The 23,823-nt window shown below is 43.0% G+C and overlaps 1 protein-coding gene across 1 annotated transcript in view; it reads left to right on the top strand.

Moving 5' to 3' along the window:
* The window catches only part of dchs1b (dachsous cadherin-related 1b), an 81,775-nt gene that overhangs the window by 13,879 nt on the left and 44,073 nt on the right, over nt 1-23,823 (top strand). The window contains exons 2-4 of the mRNA XM_069720810.1: nt 127-972; nt 1,066-1,263; nt 1,374-2,147. Of these exons, the coding sequence (XP_069576911.1) occupies nt 145-972; nt 1,066-1,263; nt 1,374-2,147 (1,800 nt within the window). The 5' untranslated portion in view covers nt 127-144. The remainder of the gene's footprint in view (nt 1-126; nt 973-1,065; nt 1,264-1,373; nt 2,148-23,823) is intronic.

Raw genomic sequence — 23,823 nt, 5'->3', positions numbered from 1 at the left:
TTCAAACAGAGAACGAAAAGGCTGTTCAATTGCTCAATTCACATGTCATAAAATATATCTGTACTACTTGGTCGTCTTTTCTCCGGCTGATGTTTTTCTTCTTCTCTTTTGTTGTTGTTCTTTTAGGTGTAGCAGAACCCAGCCATGCCGATAACAAGTAAAGGGTCAAGACGGAGGGCTTGGATCAACGGATCCTGTGTGTGTTCAAGTCTCTGGCCACGGAAACCGCTCTTTTATTTTTGCATCATCCTTGTCCTGATTCAGTCAACAACTGTTCTCGGAGCACTGGAACTCCAGCTGGATGAAGAGCAACCTGCAGGGACCATTGTTGGCGACATCAGCGCCGGATTACCGCCTGGTGAAACTGCTAGTCTTTACTTCATCTCTGACCATGAGGGCACAGGTGTTGGCAGCGACCTCAACATCGAGGAGACCACGGGCATCATTACTACCGCACGCCGTCTGGATCGCGAGCAGAGGGACCACTACAGCTTCATCGCCGTGACAATGACAGGTATCACTATTGAGGTGTCAATCACTGTCAACGACATCAATGACCACGCACCCGTGTTCCCCAAAAAGAAAGTTACTCTCAAGATCCCTGAGCACACCGCGGTGGGGACAAGGTTTTCCCTGGAGCCCGCGACTGATGCAGACAAGGACCAGCTGACCACCCAAGGCTATGCTATTCGAGAGGGCAATGTAGGCCAGATATTCAAACTTGAGACTAAGAGAGGTGCTAACAAGGTGCTGTATCTAGACCTGGTGGTCAATGGACTGCTGGACAGAGAGAAACGCTCATTATACACCCTGGTCCTGGAGGCCTTTGATGGGGGCTCACCTAGAAGGATGGGCTCCATGACCCTGGACGTCACAGTGACTGACATCAACGATCATGCCCCGGTTTTTAATCAGAGCAGATACCACGCTATTATCTCTGAAAGTCTCCCACAAGGAAGTAGTATCTTGCAGGTTAGTCTTGTCTGTATTTGGGCATCAACTTGTTACTAAAACATTACCTCTTGCCTCCAGATTTACCAGTCGGTATTTGACTTGTCTTTGCAGGTGTTTGCGACAGATGAGGATGAAGGTGATAATGGTCTGGTGCTTTATGAAATCAACCGCCGTCAGAGTGACCCTGACCGTTACTTTGTCATTGATGTAAAGTCAGGGGTCATCACCCTGAATAGACCCCTGGACTATGAGCTGAAGAGGGTCCATGAACTCGTGGTCCAGGCCAGGGATAATGCCAGTCACCCTGAGGTAATGGCATTATGCCTATTTATTAAAATATTAAGTTGTTCTCTAATGTGGCACAAATTGACTAGAGCACCAGGTCTGACATGAATCTTGCACCATTATTTTTTTCCCAGGTGACCAACGCCTTTGTGACCATTCATGTCCGTGACTACAATGACAACCAGCCCACCATGACCATCATCTTCCTCAGTGAGGATGGCTCTCCAAAAATCTCAGAAGGAGCCCAGCCGGGCCAGTACGTAGCTCGGATATCTGTCACTGACCCCGATTATGGAGAGTATGCCAACGTTAATGTATCCCTTGAGGGGGGTGATGGGAAGTTTGCTCTGACAACCAAGGACAGCATCATTTACCTGATATATGTTGACGAGGTCTTGGACAGAGAGGAGCGGGATTCATATGAACTCAGGGTGATGGCCACAGACTCTGGCACACCTCCCCTCAGGGCAGAGTCCTCTTTCACCATCCAGGTGACTGATGTCAATGACAACCCGCCTCTGTTTGACCAGCAGGCATACAGACAAACCATACCTGAGGTTGTGTATCCTGGATCCTTCGTTCTTCAGGTCACTGCCAGGGACAAAGACCAGGGCCCCAATGGGGACGTGCGATATAGCCTACTAAAGGGCAAAAGCTCCCACTCTGATTGGTTTTTGATTGACCCAGTTACAGGTATCATTACCACTGCGACTGCTCTGGACTTTGAATCAGAGCCAGCTCCTAGTGTGACTGTGGTCGCGACAGATAGTGGCCGTCCACCTCTGTCATCCACGGCGAAGGTGGACATTGTGCTGCAGGATGTAAATGACAACACCCCTGTGTTCTCCAGCAACTTCTACAATGCCTCCATTAAAGAGAACACCCCAGCTGGGACCTGCTTCTTAGAGGTAAGAGAAACCCCAACATTGAAAGCTTTCTCTCAGGCTTTCCGGTCCTCTTTCAGTCTTATTTTTTTTTTTTATCTTTCTCTGTTTTCACTCTATTAGTCTTAAATTTGTAAGGGAACTGCTCTTTTTATCTTTCATAGTGCTAAGTCTTTTGCTGCATGTTGGCCACAATACTATTGTCCTACTTATGCAGCCAAAACCAAGTATTCACTGTCCCCCCTGTCCTCTCATCTTTTTATTCACTCTTTCTTTTTACTCACACTCTCCCCTTAAGCCCTCTTTGATTACTCCCTTGGCAAAAGCCTGATGTATACATCAGTGTAAAGCAGTCTAGAAATCAAAGTCACGTCTAATGTGAAAATCTGTCTCATTCATTCTACTTCAGAAAAGGATGGTGAAGTTGGAAGAACTGACGCATTGTGATATGATTCATAAAGTCTGGGCTGTGAGTGGGAAAGTGCAGCCATCCAGTGTCTTCATTTAGAGAGGAAAGATTTCTAAAGCTGAGAAAAAAAAAAAAGAAACTGAGAGAGAAAGGCAGGGAGGGAGACTTCACCTGAATTCCTGAAGCTACTGCGAGGAGATTTACTCCGTTCTGGGATGTCCTCTCTCTCACCTCGGAGGGTTGCCATGGTAACCAAGCCAGCAGCGTAGGGTGAGCCCTCGGTATCGGCGCACTATCTCGCTGCAGCTCGGCTGTCTTATTTTATCTAGATTCCAGCAGGTCTTATATATAAGGAGGACCTCTCCTGAGAAATGAGAAAGGATAGCTGGCTGTTCGTCTTCCAGCAACGGTCTTAACTTGGCATCACACACAGCTTAGAACAACTGTTTTTACAGGTTGGTTTTACCCCTCTGACGTGAAGTGGAGGAGAGTGAAGTAAAAGAAGCATTTCTCTTTCTCACTGTGTTTTAACAAAGCCTCCTGCCATAGAGCTAAAAAGTGCAGTTCAGTTCCAATAAAAAAGTTTTGGACCCCCAAACCATTCTGGAAGTAGATAAATAGTTGTATTTCACATTCTTGCAGGTTCACTTAACATATATTTGGAAATCATAGCTGGTTGGTAGTCTGTGGAAACTGGCATATGGGCCTGCTCCTTAGGGACAACATGAGACGAGGGAAGTACGGGAAAGTAATTCGGAGTAATGATATGAGATGCAAATGAAATCAAATGGAGAAAGAGCGAGGAATTGACCTGTGGAAGAATTGAGAAAAGAAAAGAGGGAGGCCTGTCTTGTCTGTCTGAAACCTGTAATTTTCTGCCAGTTAGCCTGCTCTGTTGAATTATTATTATATCTCTCAACCAACTAAATGAACCCTCTGGACCTCCATTCCAGTTGTTGCAACAGTAATCAACTGTTCACTCGTTTTTCTAATCCTTGCCGGCAGTTATTCTGGCACTAGGTGCAGGCATAATCCCATGCCAGACATCACGGGTGGTTTTCCAGTATGCCAGACTGAGTGAATAAGGTTTGATTTGCTCATTCCGGCACGTTCCTCGAGGCTCGCTTCGACCGAGCCAAGATTCTGCAGGCACGAGTCTCCCCACAAGATTTGTGATCTTCAGTTTAATGGTAGTTGGTGTAAACTTTTTTCTTCCTGGCTGTTGGAATACATGGCCACTCAGATAAGACACACACGCACGCAAATGTGTTAGACCTGACATCATAGCAGTGGATCTTGTTCCAGATTTGTTCTGTATTCTCCCTTTGACTGCCAACCTACTGAAGAGATTGTGGACCAATCTTACTCTGTGAATTGAAGAAATGGGTCAACTGGTCCAGTTGGACTTAGTTTATATTTTAGTGTGATGTTATTTGCCACTGAATGATCCGGTTGTGAGATTTTTGTCACGTTCCTGACAGAGTCGAGACAAAGGCGGAATGTTCTCAGAATTGTACTAATATTTACAATAGATAGCAATCACTATTTGGATTTTGGAATTATTATACTGGACTGGCTGGCTAGGATTTTGGACACTTGTGTAAAACTGAGGGAAATCAGCCAATATTTAATATCTAAACAAGGAAATGTGTTATCAGAAGAAATGTATGAGGGACATATACGCAGTTTCGCTCAAACCAATCTTCCCTAAGTTCCAGGTTTCCTTTCTGTCATTTCTTTTTTCTTTTTCACCTATTTTATGTCAGTTTTTCTTCCCTATTTGCTCTGTCCCATTCTATGTAACTCTCTTTTGCTGTCTCTCACTTTTCACTTCCACGTAGACACACATATACAGTACATGTAATGTGTAGGAAGCGTCTTATCAGTTTGGCCACTGTAGTAATCTGTAATGTGCTGTACTGTTTATGTAGCCACGACACAAAGGAGTTATTTATTTCTTGGTTTCCCTGCTTTCCTCTTCCCCTGCTTCCTTAAAGTATTTCCCAGGCATGAGAGGTTATAGGGCGTGTGTGTGTGTGTGCGTGTTTGTGTGTATGTCTGTGTGTGTATGGCGTGCATATCCATCGGAATCAGGTTTATAACATGAGAAGGTAAAGGTCATGAGAATGTTGAGGATTATGGCTGGAAAGTTACAAGCATATTCAGAGTGGTGCCTGAACATTGTTTTAAACACTTTAATTTGCATGTGAAGGTTACTGAAATCATGTGATCCATGTGTGTCCTATCAGAGTGACTGCTACTACTATTGAATTGATCTAATTACTGTCAGATCTCTTGCTCCTTTTCTTGATCATAGTCAGTGTTTTTCATAGTCTAAGCATTTTTTTCCTCCTGTGTGGGTTGTGCCTTGCAGAGTCTGTCAAATCCAATGACATGCTGACTTCCAGCATAACCTGACTGCTGGGAAGTCACTGCTAATCTCACGAGCAGTGACACGCACCCTGTGATCAAGGTTGAAATGCAGCACCAGCAGATGCAAAGCTAGCTGAAACATTGATTAAAGAATAAATCAAAATCAGTCCAAATGAAATTAAAGTAGACATAAAAGTGTAGATAGTTGTGGACGTCCGGGTTTTCATGCGTGCGTATATGTGCCTGTGCATGCCTGTCTGTCATACATCTGTGTTTGTCTACTTGTGTATACTGTTAAAGCCAATACCTCACTTTCAGCAGGTGATGCATCTCTCTTGTGATGTTCAGCATGTGGTTTCCTGGTCAAGCCTGTTTAACAACACTCAATCATCTCGACAGACACGCAGATGTGCTCATCTGGGAGATGTACAAAGAGATGTGGAAAGGCTTGTTGCAGCTGTAGTTTAACAGTACAACAGTACTGCAATGTCTGTTGGTAGAATGTAAAATTTGAGGGCTTTAAAAGAGAGTAATATTCAGAATCGGAAAGAAATAAAGGGAGGTAAATAAGTTGAAATGAGTACAACCTGGAAGATATGCAAGCCGCCCATAAAAGATGCATGTCTTTATGCCCCAGAGTGAGACAGATGATTTTGCTATCACCAGCTACAAGGATATAAGGACTATAAGGATAAAATGTGATATAAAAATATTCTGACCTGGTTCAAGACAGGTGCATCCAAAATAGAAATGGTTTAACCTCTGGGGAGCATTGATGTGCTTATCAGATTAGAGCCCCAGGTTTGGGGACCATAACCCTCCGTACAGATTGCATAACTTTGTCATGCACCAAACTGCTGGTCATGGGGAAATATTGACATGATGGAGGTGATTTCATTTCACTCCCACCAGTTGCATGTGGCCATATCTTTCTCTTGACTGACAGACTTACTTACTGCGGAAGCCTTGCTGACAGTATGGGAAAGTCACACAAGAGCATGTGGGCATGGTGTGAAGGTGACTGAAATAGAGTAAAAACATACAGGAAGGAGACAGGTTTCTTTTGACAGGTGGAGTTATGTCCTCCTGAACCTCGCAAAAGTGCTTAGACAAACACAGCATGTCTGTCTGTCAGAGCAATCAGAGCTGTCAGAGCCCCTTTTGGTGTGAAGTCCAAAGTCAAGACCCCAAGGCTGAAGTCTATACGGCCTCTATAAGGAAATACTAATCATATTCAAAACATACACATGCATGCACACTGAGACTAATCGCATTTGTTAAACCAATAGCAACAGAGCAGGAGACATATGGTTACACACTGAAAGCAGGAAGGTATTCAACTTAAGCTTCCTGTAACATCGAACCAGTCTCCTGCTGGTGTCGTGCTGAATCTGGCCCCCATGGAAACCACAGCCAGAACAAACCACAGCTTCCACTTGGAGCTCACACACTCCTCTCCAGCCCAGACTCACAACACACACTTTAGCTTTTATTAAGCTTGAAAAAGTGGCAGGAATATAAAATTTATTGTCCGCCTGATGTCTTTTTTCTTGCGTCCTCTCGTACAGTGGCAGCTGTGCTTTAATACGGTCCGGCGCTGTTGAAACTTTGTCTTGGGTGTTTTAATTAATCTGTCAGTGTGTTTAATTTGCCCGGATCAATGGGTGAGTGAAGAAAGGCTGTAGGTTAAAGCGATGGCTGTCACCACAAGCCTTAGTTGCATCCAACAGGTGATAAGCGATAACAAATGGTTGGGTTCACACACCGACAGACACCAGCGAGATTGAAAAATTCGGCGAATCGTTTCATGCTGTTAACAGCTGGCTCCTGTTCTGACATGCTTACTCTCTCTCTCTGGGACAGTATTTCTGTCTTTCTTCTGCTCTCTCTCACCAAATTACACGTCTCAGCTGCTGGAGATGTTGACAGGATGTGTGTGACAAGGGATCAGGATGGTGTGTTTGCTATGCGAACTATTCTCATAACATCCATCAGCGCCCACTCCAAATTCATCACCTGTTTGCTACTGGAAGCTCAGATGCCATGAAGAAAATCCCCTTTGGTTTTGTGCTTGTGCTCATAAAGTTTATACATAATGAGGTGGGCTTTATTTAGAACTTTAGAAGCTATAGACTGAAATATATTCATACCGGATGAATCGTCATGAAACTTCTCTGGAGGATCAGTCCTTCTGATTTCGGAGAGCCCCTGGGTTTTTATTTAGAGCCACTGTGAGATTGACATTTGTTACTTCAAATGTCTCAACAACTATAGGATAGACCATGAAATGTGATTCTACACATTCATGTGCCCCGTTGGACCAATCATAATAAGTTTGGTGATCTCCTGATTTTTTTTAAATTTTTTTTTTTATATATATCGGCTAAAACTAAAGTGTCTCGAATTAACTCTCCGTCATCTGCGTAAATTGCACACAGCACCTTTCTCAATTTAGAGGCAGTATTGATCCTGCATCAGTGTGATGTTACAGCTGTTTAGTAAAGTCAATTAAAAGGAACAATTTTATATGTTTGCTTATTCAGTATGAGACAGTTGTATGCAAATCGGAAATGCTGCAATACTGAGATAGATGAAGCTGAGCTCCAGCAGGGTGAGATGTTGACGTCAGGAGGTGTATCTCAGCTCTGGTGAGCTCCAGCCCATTTCAACTCCAGCTAATGTCCATGCAGAAGCAAACCCGTAATCTAGAAAACTTGATTTGCTCATATAGCTGGCAGGCAATTTGAGGTAGTAGGCGCCATCTTTGAGTGTGTTATTCAGTTGTCCCTACAAAGTACATCCATAGGCTGAGCTGCAAACAGATCCGTTGCTCTTCTTCTGTTGTGTTTATGATTGAGGAGCCTCTCAAGCTGTATTTGCTGCGCCCAATGGTTGATATGAATGTTGGAACAGAACTCTTGGATCTAAATAAATAAAACACACATGCCGTTACCTCCAGCACAAAACTACCAAGAGTATAACCTATGAGTCTTTATTTCTTTGATGGAGGCACCAGTTCAGAGCCTGATTTTAACAATAACACTCTCTCCGCCAGAATAGTTTCACTGCATCAGCTTCAAAATGTTCCGCTCTTATCAGAGAGCTTTCATTTTGAACATTTTTCAGCTCTTTGGTGTTTTTTTTCTCAAAAGCATTAGTTTGGTTCCATATCACAAGGTGTTGGCATATGCTGTGTTTTAAACCTATCAGAGTGTTCATTCATGTGCGATCCGACTGGCCGATGCCTCTGTGGAGGGGTTGGCCTCATGCCTCATTAAGCCCAATACTCTGTACCATATGGCAGTGAGGGCTTTTCTTCTTTCACTCCCTTTTTTCTGTCTCTCTCCAGTCTGACTGCCTTCTCTTCCATTTCTTCATCTCATCTGGTATTGAGTATCTCACTTTCCATTCTTTTTTTCTTTTGTTTTTACTTCATGTCTCATGGGCTTTTACCCTCATGGCTGTTCTATCAAGTATGGAAAATATTTCTTCCTTGGACTCTGCTGCTGTCCTGTTGCACAACACTAGAGCTATAAGCACTTAAGCATGGATTTTATTCTGAAAGTAAAATATGATTATAATCAAACGGACCCAAAAATGATCTAAATGCATTCATGCATCACTCCACTTGTCCTTCTAAAGGAAAAGTTGGGCTGAAACTGAGTTATTTTTTAGTATTGATCAAGCAGTTTCTCTGATAAAAAGTAAAGCAGCAAGTCTTGTCCACCAAATGTTTGACATTTTGGATTGATAAATGACTTACATGATTAATTGATTATGACAATTGTGGAATAGTGGTTTTCAGCTGTGATTTAACACAAACTTTTGGGACACCTGTAGATCTGATCGAGAAACACTATTTGGTTTTCAGCTGATCTTGAACATCCGAGCCCCAAATTCCTGAATATCCACAGATTTCTCAACTCAGAAATGGATAACTGGGGAAAGGTAATGAATTAGTGAAATGCAAAGCTCTTCTTTAGTGCACTCTGTCTGAAATTGACAGCGTGGACACTTTCAGCTTTAGCAAGAAAACAGTCGAGATAGCTCTCCTTGTTGGTGGAACACACCGATATCAAACAGCTGCAGACACAGAGTCCTCCAAACAGAGCGCACGATACAACTGTAGCATCACACACATACACACATCTTCTGTCTCTTTCCTGCATATCTCTCTCTTCCAGCTCTCCTGGATGGCTTTTGCTTTGTGTTTCTTTTCAAACGTATCTGCTGCCCAGACGTCCTCTAGCTCTGTCTGAGCATCCATTGTGTCACTGTCTCATCTCTTATCACTACTATTCTCCATCTCTCTCCAACACCGAAGTCAGAGAGTGGAAGGAGCAAACATACATACACAGAGTCACTGTCATACACACAGACGCACACACACTTACACACACACACACACAAAATAAGCACGTACACACTGCACGCGAGCAGCAGGTGATCCTGAGGCTCTCTGCAGTTCATTAGGTCACATTAATCTAATTTCATGACACACGGAGTTAAGTAGGTGTAAATTAGCATGCTTCCTGTATTTCTCTATGCTGTATTTGCTTTGGGAGGGGTTCTGCAGTTTGGGACAGCAGGTGGTCAAAAACTTAAGGGTGAAGGGCGGCGTAAGCGCTTGTTTCCCAGTGTATCAGTTTCAGTCATTTCGGCTTTACAGAGGGATAGATTTTAGATTTGAAGTCACAGTTGGGTGTGACCGTGATTCCTCTCTGTGACGGCTGAGTTTGTGTCTCAGTGTGGTGAAAGATATGAATGATTGAAGTTGTTTAAAAAAAAAAATGTCGTCTGACATGACTTAAAGTTGTTGTTTGTGTGTGTTTGTGTCATAGCAGCAGCCTCGTAGCTGTTATCTCCCTGACTCTGCTCATCTAGTGTTGTGTCTGTGTCCCAGCTCTCTCCACACTATTTATTTTCCTCTCGGAGGTCAACGGCAGTCCAGCGACAGATATTTGTTTTCTCAAATGAATCATCCATTTAATCATTTCACTTGTCCCCTCCTACTTCCGACTCACTTCAGGAACTCGAATGTGAAAGATGCTGAGAGTGGAGGGGAGGGGGGACATTAGTATTCCCGATCTGGTGTTGCGTTAATGGTGCCAAAAGACACAATATTAAACAACCTGACTGATTTTGCTCTGTCTGTATGAGATCACAAAAATGGCAGTGACCAGTAAAAGGTATTTTATGTTCAATATGGTCCACATCACGTCTCGCGCTTTCTTTACATTTCCCAGATGCATTTCTGTCATGCGTGCACCTCGTATTGTCTTTTCTTTGGACTTCAGCTTTTATAAGGATAGTTCTCACCGTGAGATGTCTATTAAAGGTTAGAGCAACATCAAAAAGAGGGAAAGAAAGTTTCCACTCCCCTATAGTGGAATCTTTTACAAGAGATCTTTTACTACTTCTCACCTGCCCACTCTAACCTCTGCTGCTGCCTTTTTCCTCCCACTTTTTGGGGGTTTCTGTCTGGTGTACTGGAGTACTGAAGTGGGATACTCCACTATACGCACACATTGTACTGATATTTGTGATTAGATAATACCAGATATTGATGTTTAAACTGAAATAAATGCACATACAGACATGAAAAGAAGCACATAATAAAGCCGTGGTGCATGTGCTTTAAGGAAAGACACCACAGTAAGTAGGAGACTTATTTCCACTGTGGGCCTCCGTACATGTGAGCATGCATGTGTGTTTGTGGTTGCTGGCTGCGGTCTGTCGAACGGGGTTGGAAGGCCTACAGGAGTGGAAATAACTCGACTGTTTGCATGGGCAACTGCTGTGATTTGTTTCGATGAACTATACAAATCTTTGACTGCGAGGGTGATGGGATGAAAATGAATGAAAGAGTGATGACAACTAATGGAGAGAGGATCAGAGAGGGATAAAAAGGTTGGAACAGAAAATCAATAAACACAAGAAAATTTGATTTATAAAGTTAGATTTTTGAATTGTTTTCCATCAGCAGCAGAAGTCCCGTGTTTAGACTCGGGTCTTAAAGTTCCACTGCAGCTTTGCCTTCTGGACTCAGTGAACCCATCAATGTGGGACAAAAATAATACTAATTTAAAAAGCAGCCTGGACATGAGAAATAAAGCTGAATGTATTTTTTTTTCCTGTTAAATGAACATCTAGCACAGTGTGGATTGGGCTTTTATAGAGTTCCCATTGTGCTTAATGCAGTCTTGTTTATCTCTAAATTCATACCTGTTGGGCTACAGTCTAATTTATCGATAATTTCAGCACAAATAGCCATCATATTGTTTACAATAAACACTCAATATAATAATTTTCACAGACATCAACACTAATAATATACCTATAAATTCATATACTTCAGTTTACCATTCATCAATAATGGTTTAGATTAAAAACTTGAATTTCAACATGTTCACCAAGACATAATTGTAAATTTAGTTTCAAGCCACATTGCAGCTGCTTCAGGGTGGTCTGCCTTTTTTTTTTATACCAACTGACCATACCGTAACTTGTTATTACGGAAAAGGGATTCTTCATCTCTCCTGTTACTGTACCTTTCAGTATCCTCGTCCTGCAATCCATACACAGTCCAGCTCGTACAAGGTCTATGACAGAAGTCAGCTCACGTAGATAGGAGATAGTCTTGGAGTTGTGTGACGACTCCAAGATGAATCACTCTGACATGAAACAGTAGTTGCTATGCAATGTTTTAACCCCACACTGAGTACATTTGCAGGCATTTGGCTTTGGTGATAGGTGCCAGCTGAGGTTAGGTAAATCCTCTGATTTGGCCTGTGTTTTGTCTTGCTGCTGTAAGTGATTTAAATTTTACAGTAAGGATGTGTCAGATTTAATGTCAATTTAGGAGAACCAACATTTCTGGTGCATAGGGCCCAAATTCAGTCTTGTGGTTTTGGATCAGATTTATTGTGGCCAAACACACCCTGGTGTGCAGTGTGCAGTTTAGGAAGTTCTTTATACTGCTTGGAATAAATCTCTCGGTTTTGAAATAACATGTCCGTCTTGAAGAATTTAGCTGTAAAAATTCTACTAGCTGATCTGTTCATGTCAAGGTGCACTATCGTAAGAGGAAAAAGGCAAAAGAGGTGCACATTTCCAGGCACACACAAACTACTGTAAAAGACCCGTTGCTTGAAGACGCTGCTCTGTTCCTGTGAAAAGGATCAAAGGAAATGACAACAGGAAAAGAAGCAGGGAGCTGCACCCGCCGTCGTTTAATGTCAACATCTGGTGTCCTAGCTGCTGTCACTCACCACAGCTTAATGTTTTCACATCACGGCTCAGCAGAGCGGGACTGTTGTGGCAAGCGGGAGCAGTTGGTTGGTTGGAGGATAAAAAAAGGGATACATTTTTTGTATTTAATCTGATGTCCCACTCATCTATTTTCGCACTGAAAGGAAGACAAATGGTTTTGGTCGTCAGGAAGGAGCCAGAGGAGCCAGTTAGTGTATATTTTGTTTGCAAAATTCATGCAGCAAATACCTTCCAAAGACCTACATTATCTAGAGCTATTGAATGCAATGGTTGAGGCACAAACTATGCACAAGAAACACCCAAACTGTAGTTGCATTTCTACATGATTATATAAACCATTTTTCTCCAGACTGGACTCTTAATGGATGTATTGGTGATGCAGTTTGTCTCTGTAGGCGCAGATACTGGTGAGTTGGCTGACCTTTCCACTCTCTGTTGGGGCATATCAATTTAGAAAGCTGGAATTGATTGCTGATGCTGTCAAGTTGTGTTCACACTCAAACACACATACAGACACATGCACACGTTTACACCCGTGCATACATGCTTCCCGGCAAACACGGACACGTGCAAACACCCACACCGCTGGCAGGCTGCAGAGAGTATTTTGTGCCCCGCTCCAGGGGACGATTACAGAGGAGCTGCTTGATTGCAAGGATCTCGGAGCGCCAGATCAGCTGCTCTAATACCGGATACAACGGCTAATGTGAATCCATCGACGGGTATTTTCTCCTCTCAAGCCCTTTGTTTCTTATCTGAAGAACGGTTCTTTCAAGTCGTGCAGATGGGGAAACTAAGATCACAGAAAGTGCAGAACAGATGATACTGCTTAGTCCGTGAATAACATACATGTAACGAAATATGCACTTTACACTGCAATGAAGTGTGCAATTGCTTGCAAGAGTCTGATTTTGACTGATACAAATCATGACTGCTTTACATGTAATACCATCATATTAATTGCATGCAATGATCAGATGATCCCTGTGAAGTTATATGTGGCAGTAAAAAAAACGTACACAAGTGAACAGAAAGCTTTTGTACATGACATGGACTGCAGCTGACGGGTAATTTCATGTTCATATAGTTGAAAAAAAACAAACATATATGCAGCTTTTATATTCTCTTGCTCCACATCATTTATTTTAATTAGCCCACAGCTTCCTCACTTGTTTGAATGATATAGTAGATGTAAAAAGTCCTATATATTGTGCTATGTATTGGAATTATAGGTCACATTGTAATTACAGCACATTCACACTGAATATAGATTGATGCTGCAGGAAACTGAGGTCAGTATACCAAGAGGTGCTATGGCAGACCATTAAGAGGTTTCCTGAAGGGTTTCTTCCACCACGCGGACCTAGTTAGTCCAAATATTCATAATCACATTAAAAAAAAATCCCTCTGGACTTTGTGGATCTATGTTACTTTTTAAAATGTACAAGGAATTTAATGGTCTTGCGTGAATACCTTAATATATCATAATGAAGAGCTGAAGGTGCTGAATATACGGATGATTCACTGCGAGGAAATGAAGGGCTCGGCAAAGACCACAGCTCAGCAAATTTTAGGCAGCGAGTGAGGGTACAAAAAAGACTGATGAAAAGGATGGCTGGTGTGAAAGCATGAATGCAGGATGCAGCCGAGGTGCTGATGGTTACCATGACAATGAGAGACGTAGAGGGGGGACAGGAGAGGTGGGGCTGAGCCAATTCATCACCATTACTCGTGTGTGTGTGTGTGTGTGTGTGTGTGTATAAGTGTGTAAGCGTACGAGCGTTTGTGTGCATGGCTTCACCTCTATCTGTTTGAGTTCGCCCTTGAAACAGGCTATTTCTCTCCTGCTTACCTTGCTCTCACACACATTTAAGTGCCTATTTATAAAATAAATAAATAAAATAAAGTAGAGCAGTGCAGTGGAGAATTGGATGTGGAGCAGACTGGGCACACCAGCCGAGGCAGTTGTTCAACACAACAAAGGGAGTAAAAGAAGACAATTATTTCCTTCATGGTCTTGTTGACATTCAAACAGCCTGTCACTCTCTTCAGTGTTTATATGATTGTTTTCTACAAATGCGGACTGCAAATGGTATCACAAGATGCCACAAGGCTGCACTACATGCTATTGATTAGACGATGATAGCTGCAATGAGGACTGTATCTGTCTTTGCAAATTAGATGAGAATGAGTGCAGATTGGACTTTGTGTGTGTGTGTGTGTGTGTGTGTGTGTGTGTGTGTGTGTGTGTGTGTGTGTGTGTGTGTGTGTGTGTGTGTGTGTGTGTGTGTGTGTGTTTGTAGGGAGGAATCTTCCACCCAAAGATATTTTTCATTGCTGTCAGGGGGAGAGTGGGGTCATGTTATTGTAACTGGGCACAGAGAGGAGCAGGCAGACAGTCTACATTTGAACACTCACCCACGTGAAGGATGACTGCCATTACTTCATACTGATAGCATGTGTATGCGTGTGGTGGGGGGAAGCGTGATGGTTTTCAAAGGGTTGGAGCCATCGTTCAGTGGTAACCATGGTAACAGGACTCTCTGGACCATAGGGAATAAAGAGAGGGGAGGAAAGGGAGAGAGGGGGGATAGAAGGAATTATGGGGAGTGGGGTTGGCGTCTGTATCTCATGATAAGCTTTGATGGAGATTTTGTCCTTATCGAACCAAACTAGGAAAGAAATTGAATCAGGTTTTATTTATCTGGCCACATGATGAAAGACTGATAATTAATTGATACAAAGTCAATGAATAATTTTTTTTTTTTTTTTAAATTTTGGTGTCATTCGTTAAAGTCACTCCTTCTTATTAGTTTTCTGGCAGTCCATCTGTATATATTCCCATCATTAATTAGAAAATAAGCTTCAGAAAGCCACGTTTTTTGGGGCGTGTCTGTTTGACTGACAGGTCTATGGTGCAGTCAGGTTTCAGCCATCAGTGGGCGGGGCAAAGTGTCGTCAGGTTCCCGATCCGATCCAGTCGGATCCACCGCTTGCTCCACCCCAGCTCACCCAAATATGGCCACTTCTGGCTCCAAAACGTTTTGAACTAGCAAGACGGTGAAGACCAACATCCGAATTCGAGGCCTCACAAAGGCAGTTCAATGGGTGTTGTCATGGTTGGTTGCCAGTTGTATCGAACACATGTAAAGATAAAAGAAGGCACTACAGATTAGTTTGCAGTTTTCCGTACCTTCAAACATGCAAAAATGTGCCCAAGTCAGTACCTACATTAGAATTAAATGCAGTTGTTTCAGAAATAGCCAAACTTTCTTTAACTGCTCCTGTAGGACCCTATAAGTGGGCTACACAACTGGATTATTCAGGCCAGAAGAACTATAAACTTCTTCTTTTTTTTTTCTTCTTTTTTTTTACCTCTTACCAAACAGGCTTTAATCTGGCACTGCTTTCCTCATGTAGGAAATGTTTTGTGTGGATGTGTGTGCATAATTTCATGCACACTTGCTCGACAGATAGTGTGTACGTGTATGAGTCAGCGCTCAGCTTGCTTTTCCAACACCTGAAGTGTAACATAATGCGAGGTTAACGATCCTCAGCCAGCTGAAAAGAAACGCAGCGCACCGGGTTTATTTGCATCACCTTTAAATCCCTGTGGTCTGTTGCTGCTTTGAAGTAAACTGAAGTAATGCGTAGCCTGTTTTCCACAACTGTAAGTACTCCATGCGTGAGCCAGATTGACTGGCACAGCAGTAGCACAGGTCTAATGGTTTGAATTAGCAGAAAAGTAAATTTAAGTTCATTCTGTTCTTGCCTGCTATTATTCACAGCTTCTTTTATTTTCTTGCTTATCTAAACTGACAGCTCAGGTTTACTCCAGATTTTCACGCTTCTGCATCCACAATACTTCCAGTTCTGTCTCTTTCAATTCAGTAAAGAAGCCTGATAAGCACACACACACACACACACACACACACACACACACACACACACACACACACACACACACACACACACACACACACACACACACACACACACACACACACACACACACACACACACACACACACACACACACACACACACACACACACACACACACACACACACACACACACACACACACACACACACACACACACATATCCAGTATACACAGCTTCCAACTGTGGCTCTTAATGGACCCCTTTGTTTTCTTAATTGTCAAATTAAACATGTCACTCTTTTTGAATGGGACATACATATGCCAGCTGCCAGCTCATCCAATGAAAAAAGGGGGGTGTTTATCCCTCATTCATTAAATACACGAGCCCCCTTCCCCCCTAAAACTACTTGAACATGCTAGAAAAGTCTCTCTTTTCGCACACACACATAGTGCATCCACACACTTCCAATGAGGAGAGGATGAGGAAAACTCGGTGCAATCTTTTGTCTGTCACAGAGTGAGGCTGGATGGACGACCCCCTCATCTGGTAACAATCACCGCACAGGCTGCCTCAGTATCTTGCCTGTGTGTGTCTAAGCATGTGTAGTACTCGTGAACATGTAGATGTTAGGACAAGCATGTGTACGCGCGTGCGTGTGTGTGTGTGTGTGTGTGTGTGTGTGTGTGTGTGTGTGTGTGTGTGTGTGTGTGTGTGTGTGTATGTGTGTGTTTCTACTCCCAGAGTGCTACTAGAAAAGCCCCATCCATCCCAAGCGTGTCTGTGAAATATGAAGGAGGAGGAGGGAGCAGCTTCCAAGATGGAAAACTACAACACGGAATAGAGTGGACTCTTTCTTTTCTTTCTTTTTTTTTCTGTGGGCGATTATTCTTTTATATTTATTTGCCCAGCGAACGCCCTGTTCTCGGTCCAATCACGCATCCTCCATTTTACACATTAGTCTGGCCTTTCTCCCAGCTGCCTCTCTTTCATAGTGGAGTGGATGTGGACCCTGTAGCTTTGTCCAGGCTGCCCACTGCTTCATACAATGCACACCTATATTTCACGCCGCAGGAACAATTCTCTTGCTTGTTCCCTTGATGAATGCTGCGAAATATTTTGGGGAGGAAGGATCACTTAGCTTAATTAATGCCCCCCCCCCCCCCCCCCCGCTTCAAGGCCCTGAAGACACATAATTAAGGCTCCAAATTCAGAACTGTCTTTATTGGTTTAGGATTCAAAAGAGCGAGGACTTGAACCTTGGCTTGAAGTCCAATCAGTGGCTTATTTAGTATTTCTGACACAGGTGTTCTCAATGGGAACGATTTTGGACGGTGTTAAAGACAATCTTGAATTAAAATGGATATATGTCATAGATGAGTGAACCATAGCCTTCATTTATACTAAAAACAAAACAGGTTTTCTTATTTTTGGAGGAACGATTTCCATTTTCTTAAACACCCTTATTTACATCATCTCTTTTTGGTTTCAGCCAAGGCTCCAACTCCACTCAGCCTGTGTGTAATAAAGTGAGTTGGCTTCTTCTTCCGTGCTGTCATTTCATTTGATTTAGAGGGCTACACTCAGGTCTTCATTTTCACAAGGTCAGATTTGATGAATAAGACGTCTTCTGGCACGGCTCTCTGGGCGACTGAGGATGCACGTGTGTGAGTGAGCTTTGCTTCTCTCTCATTTGACTTACATCACCGTGGCATGATATACACCAGAGAGCACATTTTTGGCTGAAATTCTAAACAAGATGCATTGAGTCGCCAGGGTAACAGATAAAATGATGCCTGAGTCTCTTCAGGAGGAGTGTTAAAAAAAAGAGGCTGGAATTCTGATCCTCTTCAAGTGGAAAGTCTAACTTTGAGGTTTTAAAATATTCAACCAGGATGAAAAGCCTACACTTACACACACAAAATAGAGAAAGAAAGGAAGACTGAGAGACCAAAATCAGATGGACAGGCATGCAGATGGCCCGGCAAACAGGCTCATTTTCAGCTATACACACACGATTTCATGGCTTTTCTGTCTCAATATCTCCGGATACGAGGTTAACGCAGTGCTGGTGGTCTGCATGGAGTTAGCGTGCTGAGTGTTCCATTAATCCTGCGCTGCTGCACGTTGCCCACTCCAACACACACACACACACACACACACACACACACACACACACACACACACACACACACACACACACACACACACACACACACACACACACACACACACACTGGACATCCAACAGAGATCTCCAGCCAAGATAGAGGAGAGCTGTGGCAATTACACACCTAATAAATCAGTCATTCACTCATTTTTGTATGTATGCTCTCACTGTGCACCCTCTCCCTCTACCCCGGTCACTGCTGACCTCTATATACACATTTATACACATACAGATACACATGTGCAAGCAGGCTTACAAATGTAGAGGATTGTATAATCACGCTCATTCAGAGGTCACCTTGGCTGGAGTTTGCACGCATAAAACAAACACGCACGCAATTATTTCATTGCTGACAGCTGGCTTATGGAGTGACTCCACAGTTCAGGCTGCTTCATTGGTCTGAGTTGTCCCCAGGCTGAGGCAGCTCCTCTGGATTCCATTGTTGGGTGGAACGATGGAGGACCAGGTATCTGAGACTTGGATCAGCGGTGTAAACATACTAGCTGGTTTAGCCATCAGTCTCGCACTTTTTGGAAGCCAACAGTAGAGGAGGGGCTTTTCCCCCTGTGTCCTACTCTAAGCCAGAGCTGGGCAAAATGGCTGTGTCAGATGTACTGGGGTTTCTCAGGTGTGAGAGGCAAAGGCACATTTACGTCTCAACACCTGTGACAGAATTACAGCTGACAGTTCCATCCTTGGGGCTTAGCCTCAGCTTCCACCCATATTCATATTCATGTTGGACAAACAGGGACTTTCTCCAGTATGAAATATTTGAAGGAATGCAGAGAAAAGTTTGGAGTGACATGCAGTTGCCAGGTCAATCCAAAGGAGCACAAAACCTGTCTTGCATTGGTTATGACCAATAGGGTGTAGCATATAAGATATCCTGCTGACATCAGATGGAAGTAGAGTTAGCTAGATATTTGATCAGATATTAGGATTGGCATTGTATGGAAAAGTATTTAGAGATTTAACGCCTGCAGTGTGTAAGGGTAGGCAGCAATCCAAGTAAATACAGTAAAGAGATGGAGCCAGATTGAATTTTTTTTTTTAAATATTATACATATGGCTATTCATTTCATGTCATCACAAGTGGAATGGATTTTACTGTTCAGTGAAACTACTTTGGTTAACGGCTGGTTTTGTATTTGTTTCCCAATTGTTGTTTTGGTCCCTGGCTTAATCCTCATATATATGAAGGTGGCTTATTGTGTGCACACCGAGAAAAAGTTGTTTAAGCCCATTACACATGGACACCAAATGTAGAAGCTTTGGAATCAGAAGAGGAGATAACAGTTCGTAAAAACAAATACTTCTTATATAATCTGTTATTATTCTAATTTCCAGGGCCTATATGAGTTAGAGACTGGCCACATATGATTTTAGGCCATTCAAGCAACTTTATGGTGTCTGATCCCCAGTTTGGGAACCACTGCTCCAGGCTTACCGGCACCTGAAAGAGACAGGAGTCAGGTTTAGGAGTTAGGAGTCAGGGTTGGTTAGCCGGCAGACCACAGAGTCAGGACAGAGGTAATGTGAGATGCAGGCTATAGAAGACCTATGGAAACGAGAAGACGTCCGTTTATAGTTCAGCTATGGAGATTTAATCTGCGCTATTAAATTGGCCGGCGGCGTCCCTCTGCTGGTCCTCTCTTATGGGAATTTTCAAAGGGAACTATTACTGTGATTTACTGTGGACGGCTCTCAAATAGTCCACGCTCCCTGTCTGCGTCTCCGGGTCTGTTCTTTTTCCTCTTTTTGCTCTTCTTCACTTTGTCTTTTTGGACCTGTGCATCAAGCCAAACATGCGCGTGCAAGTGTTCAATACTGAAACCACCATTTACAGTACAGTGTGTGGTGTGTTTACACAAGCAGTAAACCCCAGAGTCCATGTGTACACACATGGGTTTCTGTAGCATTTCCCCCAAGGGTCTCTGAGGTTAAGGTCAGAATCTCATGTAATCCACCCCTCCCAGTGTTTAACATCAGTCCCCCTCTCAGTTTTACTCCAATGTCCCGATCGGTTACAGCTACTATAATCACACGAGTTGCCCCACTTCTTCAACACCCCCACACTCCCTTCTCACCTCATCTCCTAAAACGTTTTTGGTCACGGTAAAGTTGGCAGTAGCACAGTTGCTTGCCTGATTTATCTGTGATGACCTGGACAGGAGTGTGGCTGAACACTGGTTGCATATCAACTAAAGGTGCCAAATATCCGCAGTGGCACTGGTGGTACTCCACTCCTCTGCTCATTATTTCCATACATGACATCTATTTGTCCACCCTTCACAATTTGAATTGTGATCATTTTCTGTGCATCAATGGCTTATTTTTCAAGGAGATTTGTTTTCCTTTTAAAGTGATTTTTGCCGTCTCTTCGTCATTCTTTTCTTTTGCTTTGCACACTTGGAAGCAATCACACAGCCACACGAACACTCCCACATGTTCCATCACCCCGTGTTACTGCTCGTGTATTGAGTGGTGGGAAAAAGTGAATTATCAACAATGATCTCAGCACTGTAGCACTGTATTCTCCATCTGGCATACAGTTTAATACCAACCGCCTCCAGGGTGAGTCAGCTGTGAGGAAATTAGTCTAATCGCTGGTTTAAATTTGCAGCAACTAACTGCTGCAGTGACCTGGAGGACAGAAGAAGGGACAAAGAGGAGGAGAGGAGGGGACTCTGATGGAAAAACTAATTGAGCCAGAGAGTGCTTACAAATTAATATTCTCCTGCTTTCTTTGGTCTTTGTGTCACCCCTCATGTCAATGTTTGTCTGTCCGTCTCATCCCCTCAATCTTCTCTCCCCTAAGGGATAGATTTAGCAGATGTATGTAAATATCCACGTGTGTGTCTGGTTTACACATCTTTCTGATTGGGTTAAGGCCTGGGCCCAGGGGCAGCGACTGGGGTAAGAGCTGGGTCTGAGGTCCGCTACTCACACGAGGTGGTGAGTTGGGACCTCAAGCCATCTGTCAGTCCTGTCTCTCTCACATGGTGCACACACAAAGATACAGAAGGAAAGCGAAAGCAACTCAAGACCAAACTCCTGTTACATAATGCTGCAATTTACTGGAAAAAAGTTTGAATCTCGAGATTGATCTACTTCTTGGATTGAAACATTACACAGTAATTTATGCACTGATTAGGTTTCATGGTCAAAATGCCTGTCTTAACTCATTTTGTAGTTGATGTCGTGCATTGACATCAGTGGAAGTTTTACACTGTAAGGTACAAGGATTTGGCTTTTGTCCGTCATCGGAGTGATGAAGCATAAGATGAACTTGTGGTACACCGAGCGCAGCGGCGTTGAGTAATTAATGGGGCAAAAAGTGAAAAAATTGAGCAAAAAGGAGAAAGTAAATTCACAACTAGAACAGGGCTTTCGTCACTTTGGACAAAGGGTCTCACGTTCTTTGAGAAAACTAACAACATGTGCTTGTGTTTCTGTGTCCCTGCTGGAGGTCGTCACAGGGTCGTGCAGGTTACGAGCGTTGTTGCAACGTCCATAGATCGGGAAATATGGAATGTGAGAGCTCGGACATGAGCAGCAAAATGGGATGGACACTCACATCTCCACTCATTCAGTCATTTTGGCCCAAACTCCCCAGATTAAATGAAAATTCTAGTTTAGTACAATTTGGGTGTTTTGTTCATAGTTGTATTGCTAGTCTTTGGTGTATCACTGTTCATCACATGACATGTCATAATAGAAATGATGGCTAAAACTACAACAAAACACGATCCAAGTTGTGATAAACCAGAAGTTTCCTTGAAAAAGTAAAATTTGAATCTCCTGATTTTCCTCTACCTGGCCTCCTGCTGTGTGCAAGTCAGTTTCCTTTGTCATAAACACAGCATATCATGTTATCCCCTGTCATAAAGTTGGGCTCACATTCGGGTACAACTTCCATTCATTAATGCCCAGTTGTCATTTAACACCCGTAGTAACCTGAGGTCAGCTCTGCTGCTACACAACATGGCTGCATATACGTTTACCTGAAGCAAATGGATGTGCAGTTCGTACAGCATGTGTAGGAGCAGGCGTGTTTGGTTTTGACTTCATTTGGTGTATATACTCTTAAGTAAATCATGTAGAGCCCGAGGTGAGTGGAGTGTTTGTAAGTGTGTGGGAGAAGGGGGAACAGGAGTGGTTCAAGGTAATCTCTCATGTCAGCAGTTAGTCAGAGTTTGAGCTATGTAATGGTAATATGTAAACAATTTATACATAATCTCCTGGAGTCTGTTTACGTGTATTTCTCCTGTGAGGACAGATAACTTAACCAATGATTGCCTATGACAGAGACAAGTATTATTGATGAGACGCTGAAAGACGCACCACATTGATGAGATGCTGAAAATGAAATGCAGTTTATCTTGTTATCAGGGATTCAATTGAGTTAAACATCACTAAACACTAATAAACATTTTCAGGCTCTCTTCCCCTGTGTCTCTTTCCCTCGTCATACAAACACTGGTGTAGAGTGACTGATAGAGTAGTTTATAATGCTGCCTGGCTCTCTAGCATTACCCCCCTCCTCCTTCTCATCCACACACATACACTCACACACACACATACAATCCTCCCTTTATCCTATAAGATTGGGTTTCACTCTGTTGCTTCAATATTTTATGCCCCTTGTAGCATCAGTTCTAAAACATTTACAGGCCTATTGATCATGTGCTGGTATGAAGGAGCTGTTTCGAAGACCACCCTCCAAAAACTAGACAGGAGGCCTCAAAGAACCGGAACTGGATGTTTATATTATATCTCCGACTGCTGTGGGTTTTGTCTGTGTTATTCAGAGTTCATGTACATCACAGTGTGTATAAGTCCAGCTCTACCCTTGGCAAGTTAAGTACCAGGATTATTCCCCATCTCTCTAAACTTAACCTCTCTGGAAATCATTATGTGAAGTTGCCCTTCCTTCAAATAATTTTTCCCCTGCTAAGTTCTGATAACAAGTCAACCAGTGTAGTGTCTTCCAGGCTTTGTGTTGCCTATAAGCTGGCAGGAGGAAGTATACTTTCAATGTTTTCTGGCAGGAAAATTAAGCATCCTTACTGTGCCCTGAGAGATTGATGGCACAGAAACAGAGTGCAGTCTCTACCTGGGCGGAATAGTTTGTTTCAAACTTCAAAATCAGATCTGATGAAATCAAAGTTTTGATCTGTGTGTGTGTCGTTCCGTCACTTGTAGGCTCCATGCTGATCGGGGGTCTTTGATTAGAAATTTTCAAAGCTGTGGAGGATCAGTCCTCAAACAACCTTGCAGTTTCCCTGAATAAATGACTGAGGAGCCCAAGAACATCACACACAGGGAGAGGCTGTTGTTTATTATGCTTTGTCTTATCAACAGAGCCATCAAATCATTTTGTGATGGGGATGTGGATCTCATAGAAAGTGAAGGATACAAGCGAACATTGCGTTTGGTTTATATTATCCATTCAACTTCCATGCTTTCTTTGAATAACAAGAACAAGGGGGATCAGAGGAAAAAAAAACAGCTGCATTGATCAGGATGCAAAGATTTATTTACGCAATGGGAACGGGGTCCATGTTTGTTGCTAATAATATTGCAGTACAT

The sequence above is a fragment of the Brachyistius frenatus genome, unplaced genomic scaffold (genome assembly GCF_029030835.1).
Source record: "Brachyistius frenatus isolate BFR_SWC_R1_liver_20210118 unplaced genomic scaffold, ASM2903083v1 Contig_5, whole genome shotgun sequence".
Classification (NCBI taxonomy): Eukaryota; Metazoa; Chordata; class Actinopteri; family Embiotocidae; genus Brachyistius; species Brachyistius frenatus.
The sequence above is the reverse complement of the archived record's forward strand: the minus strand, read 5'-3'. Positions and strand labels throughout refer to the sequence as shown.